We start from the raw sequence: 14,270 nt of genomic DNA, 5'->3' as shown, positions 1-14,270 counted from the left end.
TACTGAAAATGGCGCAAATAAACCCTCATGAGTCATGACAAAAGGTGTTAAAATTATTAACAGAAGATCAACATAAACTCTATTCAGCTCTTTATCTCTGGTTCAAACAAGACCATAACCACTGGTCCACTGCTATCAGTTCCAACAACCCATGAAACATTCAACATTCCACTTAAGTGCACACAAAGTTACTTCTTTTTTTTTGGTAAAATAACAAAGTTACGTTCCATTGCATATGTTCTTTCCAATATCGTGATACTTTCGAATTAGCGTTTTTTCTTCTTTATCATCAACCATTATATTAGCTTAATATATGCTTCCATGTTATGGAAGATCCATATATGTGAAAACATTCTGGTGACAGAAAATTTATGTTTTGCTTAAATATCATAAATCTTCTCTTGCTTTCTTAAAAACAACCTGAGAACAGAGAAGTGATAAAAAAACAGTTTGCATGTTGACGTTGTTATAATGTTATTCATCTCTCGCTAAACTCCATTGGCAAGCCACGTCAGAAAAATATAACGACAACATGTAGGATTTATAGCGTTAAATCTAGACCTTGTGTTTTGAAGATTCCACGTTAGAAAGTCGTTTTCCATATACAAAGATCGATCATCAATATAACAAATTTTTCTTTTATCAGATTTCCGATGATAAATCCACGTCTTGATAAGGTTATGAACACACTCCACAAGGTCTTAAATGTTTTCCTCCTTAATTCCTTATATAATGTACCTAGCATGACAATCTTTTCAACGGTTCATTTCTCTTTTCCATGTACTTTATAATTAGGTGGAATTTGCTTCAATATAGCGTCGAATGGGCGGTAGTGGTGTGGTAGATTTATTTTTCAGGAAGGAGCTTCCACTAAGCTTTCGTTCTTGTTTGGGAAGCCTCTTGCAATCTCTTTCCAGTTTCATGGGAAAATGCAGCCAATTTTCATAACATTTATTAAATATTTTACTTTTTCAGGGTTGTTTGATGACGAGATGAGGGCACTAGTGGCTAGAAATCTTGAAGGGGGCGTTAATGTGCATCCGCAAACAAGTTTAACTCAGTTATCTGAGTATATATGATTCTTAATTTGAATATCTCATTACCATTGACAGTTCGGTTCACTAGTTTCATTAGTTCATCGTATACTGAGCATACATATTCTCATGGTGAAGAATTCTTGGCTGATGTTGTTCAAAGCAGGGAATTGCACTTGCGCTCAAGTCTGGTTTCACTTTGACAGCACTGTTAGTAAAATGAATCAGAACACTTCCGTTTTCACTTTTAACAGTTTGAAGTTTCTATAACACTAAGGATTGAATTTAACAATGTGTGATGTGTGAACAAACACAGGTTGTATATATCCATCTTCTGTAGAGGAATCCGTGACTGTGACCAAATATATTGCCTACAAAGCCAAACCTAAGACGAGTCTTATGAACCGCCCAAAATCTACAAAATTCAATTGCATTAAAAACTCATATACATTTAGTCTGATCAGAGAGATGTGTGAATGTGATGCTGACTTGTGCCTATTAATAAATTCACTAAACTTTCTACATATATAGTTTCATATATTGAATGCAACATTATAACAACCGAAACAAATCAACCAAAACTCGTACATTCTTCAGTTTCTCCGTGTGGCTTTTCTTTGCTTTGAAGTGTTTTCCTCAAAGACTTGCTTCCACCGAGGCTTCCAGCTTTCCTTAGCAACTGTGAGCGCATCCAGCTTCTGCTTCAACCGCTCTAAGATGGCGGGTAAAGCCTTCTTGTGGTCTTCTCTCACAATCTCAGACACATCTCCACGGTATACCATCTCGATGCATCTGTAGAACTTTACACCGAGATCTTCCACGCTCATCTCCTCCTTTAAAACTTTCTCAGCTTTCTCCACAGCACTTTTAAGAGATTCTATCAACATATCAGTCTCAAACATGTCCTCTTCGCAACTCTCAATTGCTTCTTCGTATTTGCTCAGTTTCTTAGGTTTCGAAGAGCCATTAAATTGCATCACAGAGTACTTGTTGTTCAGTACATGGTTGTCTGAGACAGGACACTGTTCTTCCTCAGGGATAAGCTTATAGCTAGGTGTCACGCGTTCTAATAACCGCCTTGACGTTCTTGCTTTCTTCAGAGACCTCTCAGTAGTCGGTTCCGAGTGAATGATTCTTCTCTTCTTTCCCTCGGAAACATCTTCTTTAGGGTTCTGGTCTATTTTAACCCTAATCCTAATACGGGCTCCGCTCCTCTTCGGTTTCTCATCTACTTTAGCCCTAACCTCATCACTGACATTGCAACCTCGGATCTCACCTTCGGTATTTTTATGTTTGTGGAACAAAAGAACAACAGACTTGCTAAACACGCTAGGTGTGATTCTCTCGTTTTTGAAGGCATCAATCAAGGAAAGTAACGATTTCGTCCCTGAGTGACCCAGTTTGTCACTCATCATCTTACTGTAGCTCATGAGTGACTCAGGCGTGAACCTTAAATTCTCATCGACGGACGTCATAATGCACTTCAACCTCTCTCTTTCTCACTCTTTTTCGTTTTTGTGTTTCCTCTCTGATTTGTTTCTTAAGTAGAAAAGCTCGAGACTCTAACCTTCTACCCTAATTATATAGCCAAAGCAAAAAAAAAGGCAATGTTCCTGATCTTTCCTTTTCTCTAAGCGTGTATCTTTATTATTATTACTTTTTTTAATAATTAAACAGGCGGCTTTTTATCCTAATTCAGGTGGGATTTTGTTCTGTCTTTTAATGATAAAAATTTAAGGTAAATTACAAACTGAACCGGAATCGCAATTGGTAATAAACTGAACAAAATTCCTAATAAGATTTATTCCTGAAAAAAAAATCCCCGGTAGATTTTGATACGTATTAAAATCATATTAAATTTGAAATATCAAATTTTATAATAATAAGATATAAATTATATGCAACATCTTTGAATAACTCTCAACCTTTTGGCCATATCAAAATAAATTGGTGGAGCTTTTTTCCAGTTACTGATGAATGAGTTAAAAAGTACTTAAGTTGCAATAATCTATTCATATTCCATGATCAAAAAGCTCTTACAAGAAACAGAAGATTACATGAAAATGTCCAAAAGTGTTTTTTATTATTATTATTATCAGGATTGAGACCCACGTATACGAAATAAGAAAATAAATAACAAATCGAGAATGTAACCTTAGGTCAATATACACGTAAAAACACATCCCACTGGTCTTGGCCACAACAAGGTATCATCCTTCTCTTAAAACATTCAAATAAGACTACTGTTTTCAAATGTAGCCAGTTGAGAAACACGGCTGAGAATCTTTGTATTAATCGAGCTTCACGTTTGAATATAGGAGCGTGTCCTTCGTCAAAGGCATGTACATAAGGAAGTACACCTGCAACAAACCATGAGAAGCACGGCTGTCAACTCCAACGACTTATAATTTCAATATTCAGCTACAAATCTTTTTTTTTTTACAAACTGTCTGATGATTCTTTAGAAAGCAGGACACTTCAGTAGTAATCAACTCTACATTGGCAGATAAGGAAGGAATCATGTGAACTTACCCCAAGGATAGTTGCAATGAGAAGGATTATTCCAGTTAACCATGCAAGTGTCAGCCTAACAAGAATAACTTGAGCGATAATGGCTCCACTTGGAACTGCCTCTACCTCAGCCATCGACCTTGCGGATGAACGAGAAGAAGACCCAACGGTCAGCAGATTAGCTGATTCTTGGTTTACTCTCTCATCAAGGACGATCACTCCAACAATTTGGCCTGCAACATCCCAAACATTTTTCAACTTACAAACAGAACAGAAAAACTTTCAAGAGGATTATCAAATCAAAGAGACATTTCACCTTTATGAGATGACTCCAACAGATGGAATAGCTTTGATAGTGTGGCAAGCAATACATCCATCCCTTTTGTAGCCATACCTTGCCCATACTCCTGTGCTAAAGCCTGTAATTTCCAGAGAGAATATCAAATAATAGCCGCAGTGGGGTTAAGCTGAATAACAAGATGATTGAACAATATGTAGACAGCTTTAATGTCTACAAGCTCTCCAATTCATTCTTCAAAACTAAGACTCTGGAAAGTAAAAAAAACACACACACACAGAAGAAATGACAAATAAAAGCCCTTACATCGATACCGCCAAAGCGTCCAACTGTTAATTCAGCAAGATCATGAGATAAATCCCCATGAAGGTTGACTGCTCGTCTGATATTCTTATATAGTTCCAAAAGGTTCAAAGCGAATTTCCTCTCTGCTTCCTGCCAATGGTAGGTAACAAAAGTCAAAAGCCTTCTTCAAACAGAAATCAAAATATCTACAAGCAATTCATATATAGCAGCATTTCATGGAAATATCACCTTTTCCAAATGGAACTCAACGTTAGCCGCATCAGCCAGAGGGATACTCAGCAATCCATTCAATGGTTCAGCAGATCCAGCAACATATGATCCACCCAACCAAGATGCCTATGGATAATATTAGCCCACATAGTGGTCACATTAAAATGAAAAAAGACAAGTAATATTGTTTGCACTTGTATACTCACAAACTCGTTCATGTCTTTGTCAGTCGCATCAGATAAGGGTTCATTGACAGACACAACATCTACTTCACTTTCTGCACAATTTAGAAAAGTTTAACGTCATTTTCTCAAAGAAAGACTTAAACCCCAAATGAAGAAAACTAGAAACTAGTCATGCTTATCAGATAGTTCAGCTACTCAAGCAATCACGGCACCTGGAAGTTCAATATCAGCTTTGTAAGAATCAGAACTGATACTGCCTCTCACAGCATTTCCCAAGAAAGAATGACTAGGTAAGGTTTCCACAAGCGCATCTGCAAGTAACAAAAAAACAAACACTTGAATGTTTTTTTTAGAATTAAAAGAATTTGGCTTAAGCTTTCCAATGTATTATTTGCATACCATCAGCTCCAGCGATTTCTAGTATAAAAGCAGCACGAGGCCTCTCAAATGGATTAGGTTTTAGAATCTTGTTCAGCTGCAACAACAACAAAAAAAAAGGATGATCAAGTAACAGGACTTTAAGCAAGAATATAAACTTAGAAAAATTAGTAGAGTAGTAAAAAAAATAAAAAAACCTTGGATGAGCCATCAGCTGTTAAAGTAGACGGAGGTGCAAAACCCAACAAGGCAGACAATGATGCAGATACTTCAGAGAGGGACATGGGAAGCGCCTGTCGGATTTCATATCAAAAGAAAAATGTGGTGGTTAACTACCACTTGATTCTAGCCCAAACGTTGGTAGATAAATATGGAATAAGTCTGGCAAGAGCAACAAAAAAACAAAATAAGACGGAAAAAACATCAACTTGGTTCCACTTTAGAGCAAACAATAGAGATCTCATCAACAGATCTTCTAACAAAGAATAATGTGGAAGTAACCAGGAAGAGGAAAGTCGTATGCTTTCAATATCCAAAACGCTAGATTCCACGTGTATGGGACGAACAAAAAGTCGTAAAGAGGCAATGGGGAATGATTACCTGCTCTGATGGTGGACGAAGGTATTGGTTGTTGGATCCATCAATGAAGAAAACAGAGCCACTGGCTTCACCCTATCAATCCAATTTTATGAAAAATAAAAAAAGTCAGAGATCCGTAATTCTGTGGGAAACAAAAGAAGAACAAGATTCGGGAGAGTAAGAGAAAAGAACCTTGAAACTAAGGGTGGTGAGGAGTAGAGATACGATCAATATGTAGAAATATTGCATCTTTTATGAAGAAAGAGAGATCGGAGTTTCTCTCTCTGGCGGAGATGTTTTAATGGAAGGAGACGGAGACGGAGACGGAAGATGATTACAGGATCGAATGTGGTACACACCTTTGCCTCTATACGGTGTCGTATTCTATACAGTCCAAATATCGGTCCAATCCGGTATTCAGTTCGGTTCATGTGATATATAACTTTTTAAATCTAATCATATACTGTACTAAAATATTAATTGTGCGAATTTATTCGGATCGAACATGAATTCACTTTTCATTTTTTGGGCTTCTGTAATTTTAATTTTCTAAGAATATGTCAATACTATAACCAAATTTTAGTTTCTGTTTGGTTTCGGTTAAAACTATCTCCAAAAAAAAAAGACTAAAATAAACTTTAAAAAAATTTTTTTGAAGCAGCACCATTAACTTTTACTCTTAAGTTTAAATTATTTAATTCTAAAGCATGTACCATCTAATAAAAAAAATTGGTCGTTTAATTTTTAAGTGTTATTTTTATGAAAATAAATGAAAAAGTCCTGCGGCAATTTCTTTTCTAACAAATGTTTCACCTATTCTAATGGTTATTGGGTAGAAAATGTTTAAACCCGTATAACGGTTCAAAACGTAAAGTGTAAAAGTGAAATTTGATCTTCTTTCTTGGGTTTGAAAAAAAATATCGTACGGTTTAATTAAATTCGGTGTCCTTTTAAGCGATTTTCTAATCCAGCACTTGCGTCTTAATTGAAAAGGACAGTAAAAGAACAACAGCTACTTTATCTGGCAAATCATAAAACTGGTCCGGGTTTTATAGGAACTGGTCCCAAAATCATAAAGGGGCAGCTCGGTGACGGTGAAGATGGAGACGCAGTAACAACTGTGATTCCCACCAACATGGAAATGCCCTTTATAAGTTTTCAACCAGCTTCAGATCTGTTTCAGCTTCTCCCTATTCTTCATCCTTTGATCGTTTAACTGATTCTAAGCTCCCAAAAACACCAACCAAAGAGAGAAGAAGATGCCTAGGCCTGGTCCAAGACCTTACGAGTGTGTGAAACGAGCTTGGCATAGCGATCGTCACCAACCCATTCGAGGTTCCATCATCCGCCAGATCTTCAGGTTTACTTTCCCCCCTACTCTCTCAGTTAACACTCTTCTTAGGGTTTCTAAATCTTTAAGGGTTTCAGACTTGCCATGGAAGCACACAGTGCGGCTACGAAGAAGAACAAAGAGTGGCAGGAGAAGTTGCCTGTTGTTGTCTTGAAAGCCGAAGAAATCATGTACTCTAAAGCCAACTCCGAGGTTCTTCTTCTTACCTTACTTCTTTTGTCTATCAGAATCTTGCTGACTTTGGGGGTTTAACATTAGGAAGAGTATACAGATGCTGATACTATATGGAATAGAGTCAATGATGCCATTGACACCATTATTAGAAGAGACGAAAGCACTGAAACTGGCCCTCTTTTGCCTCCTTGTGTTGAAGGTAACCTTTGCTGCTTTCTTCTTTTTGCCTCTTTTAACTGTTTCAAAAAGTCTGCATTCTGTGTTTACTTTTGGTGCTTTTTTGGGTGTGGTCAGCTGCCCTTAACCTTGGGTGCATTGCTGTAAAAGCTTCTAGAAGCCAACGACATAGTAACGTACGGACTTACCTCTGTCCAAAATTCCAACAACCTGTTTCTGCATCCACTAATGAGCCTCAATACCATCATCAAGCTCAAAAGTCCAACAAGCCAAGCCCTACCGCCCAACCTGCAATCCCAGTGGATGTTCTTGATGACAGCAACAACCGAGGACCACCGTTTCTACATGAATCCATGCAAATGCATCAAAAGCCATTGGCTAGAAAACTAGGGACTATCACTGATACTCCAGCTCCATCACCATCGCCAATCAACTTGGGTTCGGTGTATCCTTTGTATTACGGAGGTAATAATCAGACTCAGCAAGTGGACATGTCTTCAAGAGTCCCTATAACCATTGGGATGCCTATTAGTATTAAGGCACCGGAAGAAAGAACAGAGAGGTTCTGTGATTTGTCTTTGAGGCTTGGTGTATCTTCAGATCCACCCTCCACAAGAATAGATGCCGGGGCTAGTCGGTCGTACCGAGGAAGAAACCAAGAAGAGTTGTGTTTATTCCCTGAGGTGAAGAAGAAACATGATTCGTTTTCAAATTACCAAGGACAGCATTCAGATTCGAGAGTTAAAAAGCACAAAACATTTTGTGGAGACTTCCTCTAGGGATTTTGCTCAAATCTTATCGACTCTCTAGATCGATTATCAAGTCTACTCTGTTAACATCAATATAGGCAATACGGATAAGAAAATTTCTTCACCAGTTTGGCTTTTGTTAGTACAAATCTCTTTCAACACATATCACAAATTCAAAGTCATTCTTCAGAGTGATACACTTGGGGCCAGACCAAGAAAGGTTTTACAATGGATTATACAACTCCAACTACTTCCATTAAGAGTAAACAATGTAGATACCCAATACAAAGAGAACAAAGTAAAAACCATAATTCTAGAAATAAGTTTTTGAACGGGGTCATTTGGTTTTATCATGTGTAAATTACAAGCTTTGGCAAAAAGTTACTAAGCAAACACAATTTGCATCCAAAAAAATCCTACTATATAAAAGAGACTAAATTTAAGACTTTTCAGACTATCCACCTCAGCCAAAATATTCCCACCCAAAAAGAATTAGAAATAAATGTCATTTAGAAGATAATTAACTAACATACAACTTTTGATATTTCTAGAAATTTCAAATTTGCAACTGCTAATTTATTAATAGAATCATATATCTATATTGAATTATGTTCTATTTTTAATCGTTAGACTTCAAAGGTAAATAAATTATTAATTTATAATATATATAGTTTATAACTTTATATTATAGTTATAAATAAAAAGAAAATAACCAAGAAGGGTGAAGAAACTCATGTAAAATTATGTAATTAAAATGGTAAAATAGTAAGTATGATGAGGTGAATCTAAGAAAATTTGTTGTACAAATTATGGTGGTTTCTTCGTCCACTATAATGATTTAAAATAAAATATATATTCACATAAATAAGTCAATATTTGTTGTTTTTTTTTGTAAGATATTAAGATTATCATTTTCTGAAAGGTTACACTGTTGTTTTTAAACAAAAACAACCAACAACAACTCAAGGTAAAAAAAAACCTTAAAGAGGTCTTATACAAGAAAGATAAAAAGAAGTAGAGAAGAGGAGAAAGAAGAACTTGCCGGGTAAGAGAGGAGACGGTCGGTCACGCATCATACGGTCGAGAGAGGCAAGGATGACTGATGAAGGTGAGGAGACAGCTGTGAACACACGAGCATTACGCTCTTTCCACAACAGGTAGATGGCTGACTGAAAGTAGAGCTTGATGACTGGAGTAGCATGTGCATCTGCGTTGACGCGAGGTTGATTGATCTAGGCTGCAATAGAGTGTAGATCAGCCGGAGGAGAAATCCAAACTTCAGCAGCAAAAGGCTCCCATATCAAGCGAGAGAAAGAGCACTCAAAGAAGAGACGATGGTGAGTCTCTATTTCCAGATAACAAAGTACGCACGTTTCGGAGACATTTAACCCCAATGCCTCAAGCGATCCTTGGTTGGCAGTCTTCTCCACAAAGCCAGCCATGATATAAACGCATTACGTGGAATATGTTCCTTGAACCAAATAGTCTGGTGTCAATATTTATTGTTGATAGTGTTTATATTCTTTTCTGACATTAGTATCCATACTTTTTGGTAAACTGATCCAAAGAGATTAGTTTGTGGAGCTAACCAAACGAGGATTATAGTGTTTACTTTGGAAAAAGTAATAGGTTGAATGATAGATGGCGTCCATGCCTTTTCACATGGAAATCTGCACATATATTAAAATTGTAAGTTTTGAATCATAGAGAAAATATAGTGTATATGACTGAAGTTGGTCCATTCTGAAACTAAAGATAGCTACAATTCTTCTTTGTCAAAATGCATAGATGTGAATCTTATATGAATAGAGTCTCCATTGCTTATAGCAGTGTAATAAACTTCGTTTGTAAAGGAGAAAAAATGTTATATAAATGAAAACAAAAAATATGATTTTTTTCTTGTGTCTATAGGCTCTTCGCAATTTGAAGAAGAAAGAACATATTGTGTGAAAATCTTTGGTTCGGTCAAATTTTATCCAGTTGTTTATAAAATTGTTGTTATCTGATTCATGTAATTTTTCAGTGTTGATTTAAAAGCCCAAAAAACCCATCTATACTGACTTTTTAATATTTTTATGTGATTTGAATTTAAAAAGAAATAAAACTTTTGATAAGTTATGTAAACTCAGAACAAGTATTTAGCTTTAGAAAACATTTACATGTTTCAAACTTATAATATATACATATATAATGTTTAAAATTATGCATATAAAACATGTGTAAAATGTGTCTAAATATGTTTATCTTCTAGTTATAGAGCCGAGCATCACAAAGCTCCAAGCCTTTGCTTGGAAGGTACAGGCGCCAAAGAAGATATGCCATCTTATATGGCAATTGTTGACTGGTCATGTGGCAGTAACGAGGAACTTGACAAGACGCAATATGCGGTGTGACAATTACTGTCCAAGATGCGGAGAATTAGAGGAAACTGTGACCCATGCATTTTTTGAATGTCCGCCAGCTCTTCAAGTCTGGTCATTATCATCGACTCCAACAAGCCCTGATATATTTCCGGTATCAAGTGTCTACACAAATATGGATTATCTGTTTTGGAGGAAGAATAGCATCATCGAGCCAGAAAGAGACAGGGATCCTTATCCCTGGATATTATGGTACATTTGGAAGGCTAGAAATGCCAAACTATTCAGAGGAATAGATAGAGATCCATTGGAGCTAGTTCGACACGCAGAGAGTGAATGTCATGCATGGTTTGATGCTAATGAAGCGGTGCAACCAGTGTTACAACCAGTGGTTCAAGCTAATATCCCTGGGATAGCCCAAGTCATACGTTTGGGTAATATATGCTTGCTAGATGGATCTTGGACATCTTCTGCTCACTTTAGCGGATGCGGCTGGGTATGGATGGATAGTGTTGGGAATATTCAACTTATGGGAACAAAGAATTTCACTCGACGTGAATCAGCTTTGCATTCGGAAGTAGAAGCACTGCGGTGGGCGATGGAAAATATGCTTCAACATTCAACATGCCAGAACTTTGGGACAGACTGCAAGGAGCTGATTGCAATGTTAAAGGACCCTCAAGATTGGCCAAGTTTTGCGACAGAATTGGAGAGAATAGAGACATTACAGATATGCTTTCCGGACTTCAACATCATTCATGTTCCACGGGCGCGCAATCAGATTTCAGATTTTTTAGCTAAGACTGCAAGATCCTTCCATAGGGAGTTACTTTTTATGGTTGTTCTATTCCGGTTTGGCTACCCAGACCACCTCAAGTTTGAGTAATAGAATGACCTTTTGACGTCAAAAAAAAAAAATATGTTTCTCTTCTTTAATGTGTTAATCGTACTATATATAACATTATTTTAAAATTTCAAAAAGTTTATGTCACTGTCACATACAAAAAACCATCAATAAAAAATATAATTCTCCATCTACGACAAAAAAATGAAAAATTATAAACATATAAATTTAAATTAAGAAAAGCTAACATTGGAAAAACAAGAAGTTAATATAAAAGAAAAAAACCGATAAATAATATTATAAATAAAATAAATTTATAAGACACAATCCGCGCGAAGCGCGGAAAAAATCTCTAGTGTATATAAAGAAAACACATTTAATCTTTTGTTACTGAGTAAGAGACTATTGCGAAAACATCAATAAATTTACTATAACTAGTAAAAGGAAATATATTGATGAAAAGAATAATTATCGATGGATTTAATAGAAAGAATTAGCATTCCACTTATTCCAAAACCAATTTTGCGTGAAATGTTTTTTTCCGTTAATTTGGTTGATAACCAAAAGGGGAACAAAAATAAAAGAAATAACTATATCACATTAGTCAATGTAACAAGTAATCATATTTGTATTGTCAAAATAGTACCGAAAGACCATAAAAAATATAATACACAAAAAAAAAATACTCAAACAAACACAAATATTTTTTTGTCTAAAATCAAATAAATTTTACTAGCTTCATGAAAGTTGGTAAAAAAATCCTGAATAATGAAAGTTAATTATCTATTTTTAAGAAATACGTGATTCTTTATAAATTTCAAATAGTAAGATATGGGAACAATAGAATAAATTTTATAAACAAAAGTAAGAAATTATGAAATATAGATATATTATAAATCAAATGAAAATAAAGGGGAGAAATAAAATAAAAACAAAGAAAAATAAAAACTGAAAAATAAGTGGATCAAAGGTTTATATAAACATGTGTTATTCTATACATATAATATAGAGTAGAATGAAATATCTTGGTTCCAAGCAAACAGCAAACAAGAGGAACATGTAGTTTCACAAAACCTTGAGCGATTAACAAATTCTAAGAGATGTATGATAGATGGATCATGGACACACGATGCACACTACAGTGGTTATGGATGGACATGGAAGACCTCAGGAGGAACAACTCAACTATTAGGAGCACGAAACCAGCGACGAAGAATCTCACCACTTCACTCGGAGCTCGAGGCCCTCTCGTGGGCGATGGAGTGCATGCTTCAGCTATCGACGTGTCAACTTTTTTGCATGGATTGTAAGGATCTAATCTCAATGATTCAAGACCCATGAGCATGACCCAACTTCTCAACTGAATTGGACGAGCTGCAGATTCTGAAGAGCAGATTCCCATAATTCTCTATTGTTTTTATTCCTCAATCTGAAAATGTATCGTCTATTTCATTAGCGAAGATAGCGAGATCCTTTCATAGGGACATGTATTACATTGGTTGTTCTATTCTGGTCTGGTTCTCCAGACCACCTCAAGCTTGAGCCGTTTGATGTCAAAAGAAAACTAGGTCTCATATGATTTCAAAAATTTTCATACAACATTATTTGGTTCATACATATTATATCCTTTTATAATCATATAAATAAACTAAATATATGTATTAAACTAAAACGTCAGATTTTTTCAAAAACTAATATCCAACACTTTCACATGTTTTTTTCCATCATGATATAGTATCCAAATCCCTAAAAGTGAAATATTTCATATTATAGGCAATTTCTGGTTGTGTGAAAGCAACAAAACATCTCACAAATATGTAATTCACCACTGGTAAGAGCTGTCTTAGATATAATGGTTCACTTAAATCAATAAACTATTTTCTCTTTAAATGTCATCAAGCTTTTAAGTTTGGATCGTATTGAACGATACTAAACAAAATTAAAGATTAATTTTGAGAAATTAGCGATGAAGTTTAACGAGATAACTTACTCATGTTTTTAATATAACTAGTTTTTCTACTTTTAAAATTTAATTACATAATTAAATTATGGAACATAGTTCAGATGAAACCAACTAAACAAATTTCTTTAGGGAAATCGTCAAAAATACCACAGTCATAATACAATTTTTCAAGTTTATACTAACCACTTTTATCTTCACTTTTAATGAAAGGTAGAAAACATTTGTAATCCTAGGATTAACTTTGACAAAAAAAACCTAGGGTTAACTAATCTAAACTTAAAACCTCAACTATAAACCCTAAACCATCAACTCTAAACCCTAAACCTTGAAACATCAATCCTAAATCCTAAAACATTAACTCTAAACCTTAAACCATCAACTCTAAACCTCAAACCTTAAAACATCAACCCTAAAAAATCAACTTTAAACTCTAAACCCTAAACATTCAACTCTAAACCATAAAACATCAACTCTAAGCCCCAAACCTTCAACTCTAAACCCTAAACCCTCAACTTTAAACCCTAAATCCTATATTTTTCGAAGTTCAAACCTTAAACCTAAAACCATAGAGTTTAGGATTTTAGGGTTTAGATTGAGAGGTGGGATAAGGTTTAGGGTTTAGAGTTGATGTTCTAGGGTTTAGGGTTTAGAGTTGATGGTTTAGGATTTAGGGTTTAGAGATGAGGTTTAAAGGTTTAGGGTTTGAATTTAGATAAAAAAATATAGGGTTTAGGTTTAGTGTTTAGGGTTTAGAGTTAATGGTTTAGAGTTTAGAGTTGAGTTTAAGGGTTAAGGGTTTAGAGTTGATGGTTTAGGGTTTAGGTTTTAGAGATGAGGTTTTGGGGTTTAGGATTCGAATTTTGAAAAAATATAGGGTTTGGATTTAGGATTTCGAGTTAATGGTTTAGGGTTTAGAGTTAAGTTTTAGGGTTTAGGGTTCGAATTCCAAAATAGTATAATTCGAAAAAATCAATAAAATATTTTTTCTTTTTTAAATTATTTTTATTTATTTTTAATTTTTATTTATATATATATAAATATAACAAGAGTATAAGAGTCTTTTATCCTTTAATGAAGTATGAGCACTTCACACGATTAAAATTGGAAAAGTGTTTTTTTTATTATATTTTGTTATAAAGTTATTAATCATG

The 14,270-nt window shown here is 35.1% G+C and overlaps 4 protein-coding genes across 4 annotated transcripts; 2 read left to right on the top strand and 2 right to left on the bottom strand.

Annotated features, from left to right (window-relative positions):
- Window positions 1-1,627: 1,627 nt before the first annotated feature.
- On the bottom strand, window positions 1,628-2,509 carry LOC106434059 (paired amphipathic helix protein Sin3-like 2). Its single transcript, XM_013874895.2, has one exon. It carries the CDS (start codon window positions 2,507-2,509, stop codon window positions 1,628-1,630), a length of 882 nt encoding a protein of 293 aa, XP_013730349.2.
- A 589-nt stretch (window positions 2,510-3,098) lies between these two features.
- LOC106434079 lies at window positions 3,099-5,927 on the bottom strand. Its single transcript, XM_013874914.3, has 11 exons — window positions 5,694-5,927; window positions 5,523-5,594; window positions 5,120-5,215; window positions 4,944-5,019; window positions 4,757-4,855; window positions 4,566-4,636; window positions 4,378-4,485; window positions 4,150-4,278; window positions 3,862-3,964; window positions 3,567-3,778; window positions 3,099-3,394 (listed from the first exon to the last, which is right to left on the bottom strand). The coding sequence occupies exons 1-11, from the start codon at window positions 5,748-5,750 to the stop codon at window positions 3,326-3,328; spliced, it is 1,092 nt and encodes a 363-aa protein (XP_013730368.2). The 5' UTR covers window positions 5,751-5,927; the 3' UTR covers window positions 3,099-3,325.
- Window positions 5,928-6,403: 476 nt separating this feature from the next.
- LOC106434070 lies at window positions 6,404-8,355 on the top strand. The gene is made up of 4 exons (XM_013874904.2): window positions 6,404-6,861; window positions 6,930-7,044; window positions 7,111-7,225; window positions 7,321-8,355. The coding sequence occupies exons 1-4, from the start codon at window positions 6,761-6,763 to the stop codon at window positions 7,980-7,982; spliced, it is 993 nt and encodes a 330-aa protein (XP_013730358.2). The 5' UTR covers window positions 6,404-6,760; the 3' UTR covers window positions 7,983-8,355.
- A 1,979-nt stretch (window positions 8,356-10,334) lies between these two features.
- On the top strand, window positions 10,335-12,466 carry LOC125576534. Its single transcript, XM_048736812.1, has 2 exons — window positions 10,335-11,072; window positions 12,299-12,466. Exons 1-2 carry the CDS (start codon window positions 10,335-10,337, stop codon window positions 12,464-12,466), a joined length of 906 nt encoding a protein of 301 aa, XP_048592769.1.
- Window positions 12,467-14,270: the final 1,804 nt, after the last annotated feature.

The sequence above is a fragment of the Brassica napus genome, chromosome A1 (genome assembly GCF_020379485.1).
Source record: "Brassica napus cultivar Da-Ae chromosome A1, Da-Ae, whole genome shotgun sequence".
Taxonomy (NCBI): domain Eukaryota; kingdom Viridiplantae; phylum Streptophyta; class Magnoliopsida; order Brassicales; family Brassicaceae; genus Brassica; species Brassica napus.
This window is presented reverse-complemented; position numbering and strand designations above follow the sequence as displayed.

Coding starts and splice junctions, on each gene's coding strand:
- LOC106434070 (XM_013874904.2), top strand. CDS start 6,761: ATGCCTAGGCCTGGTCCAAGACCTTACGAGTGTGTGAAACGAGCTTGG. Junction 6,862..6,929: donor ATCATCCGCCAGATCTTCAG/GTTTACTTTCCC, acceptor TAAGGGTTTCAG/ACTTGCCATGGAAGCACACA. Junction 7,226..7,320: donor TTTGCCTCCTTGTGTTGAAG/GTAACCTTTGCT, acceptor GGGTGTGGTCAG/CTGCCCTTAACCTTGGGTGC.
- LOC106434079 (XM_013874914.3), bottom strand. CDS start 5,750: ATGCAATATTTCTACATATTGATCGTATCTCTACTCCTCACCACCCTT. Junction 3,779..3,861: donor GTTGGAGTCATCTCATAAAG/GTGAAATGTCTC, acceptor GGGATGTTGCAG/GCCAAATTGTTGGAGTGATC. Junction 3,395..3,566: donor TCATTGCAACTATCCTTGGG/GTAAGTTCACAT, acceptor GGTTTGTTGCAG/GTGTACTTCCTTATGTACAT.
- LOC106434059 (XM_013874895.2), bottom strand. CDS start 2,509: ATGACGTCCGTCGATGAGAATTTAAGGTTCACGCCTGAGTCACTCATG.
- LOC125576534 (XM_048736812.1), top strand. CDS start 10,335: ATGCGGTGTGACAATTACTGTCCAAGATGCGGAGAATTAGAGGAAACT. Junction 11,073..12,298: donor CGGACTTCAACATCATTCAT/GTTCCACGGGCG, acceptor TGCACACTACAG/TGGTTATGGATGGACATGGA.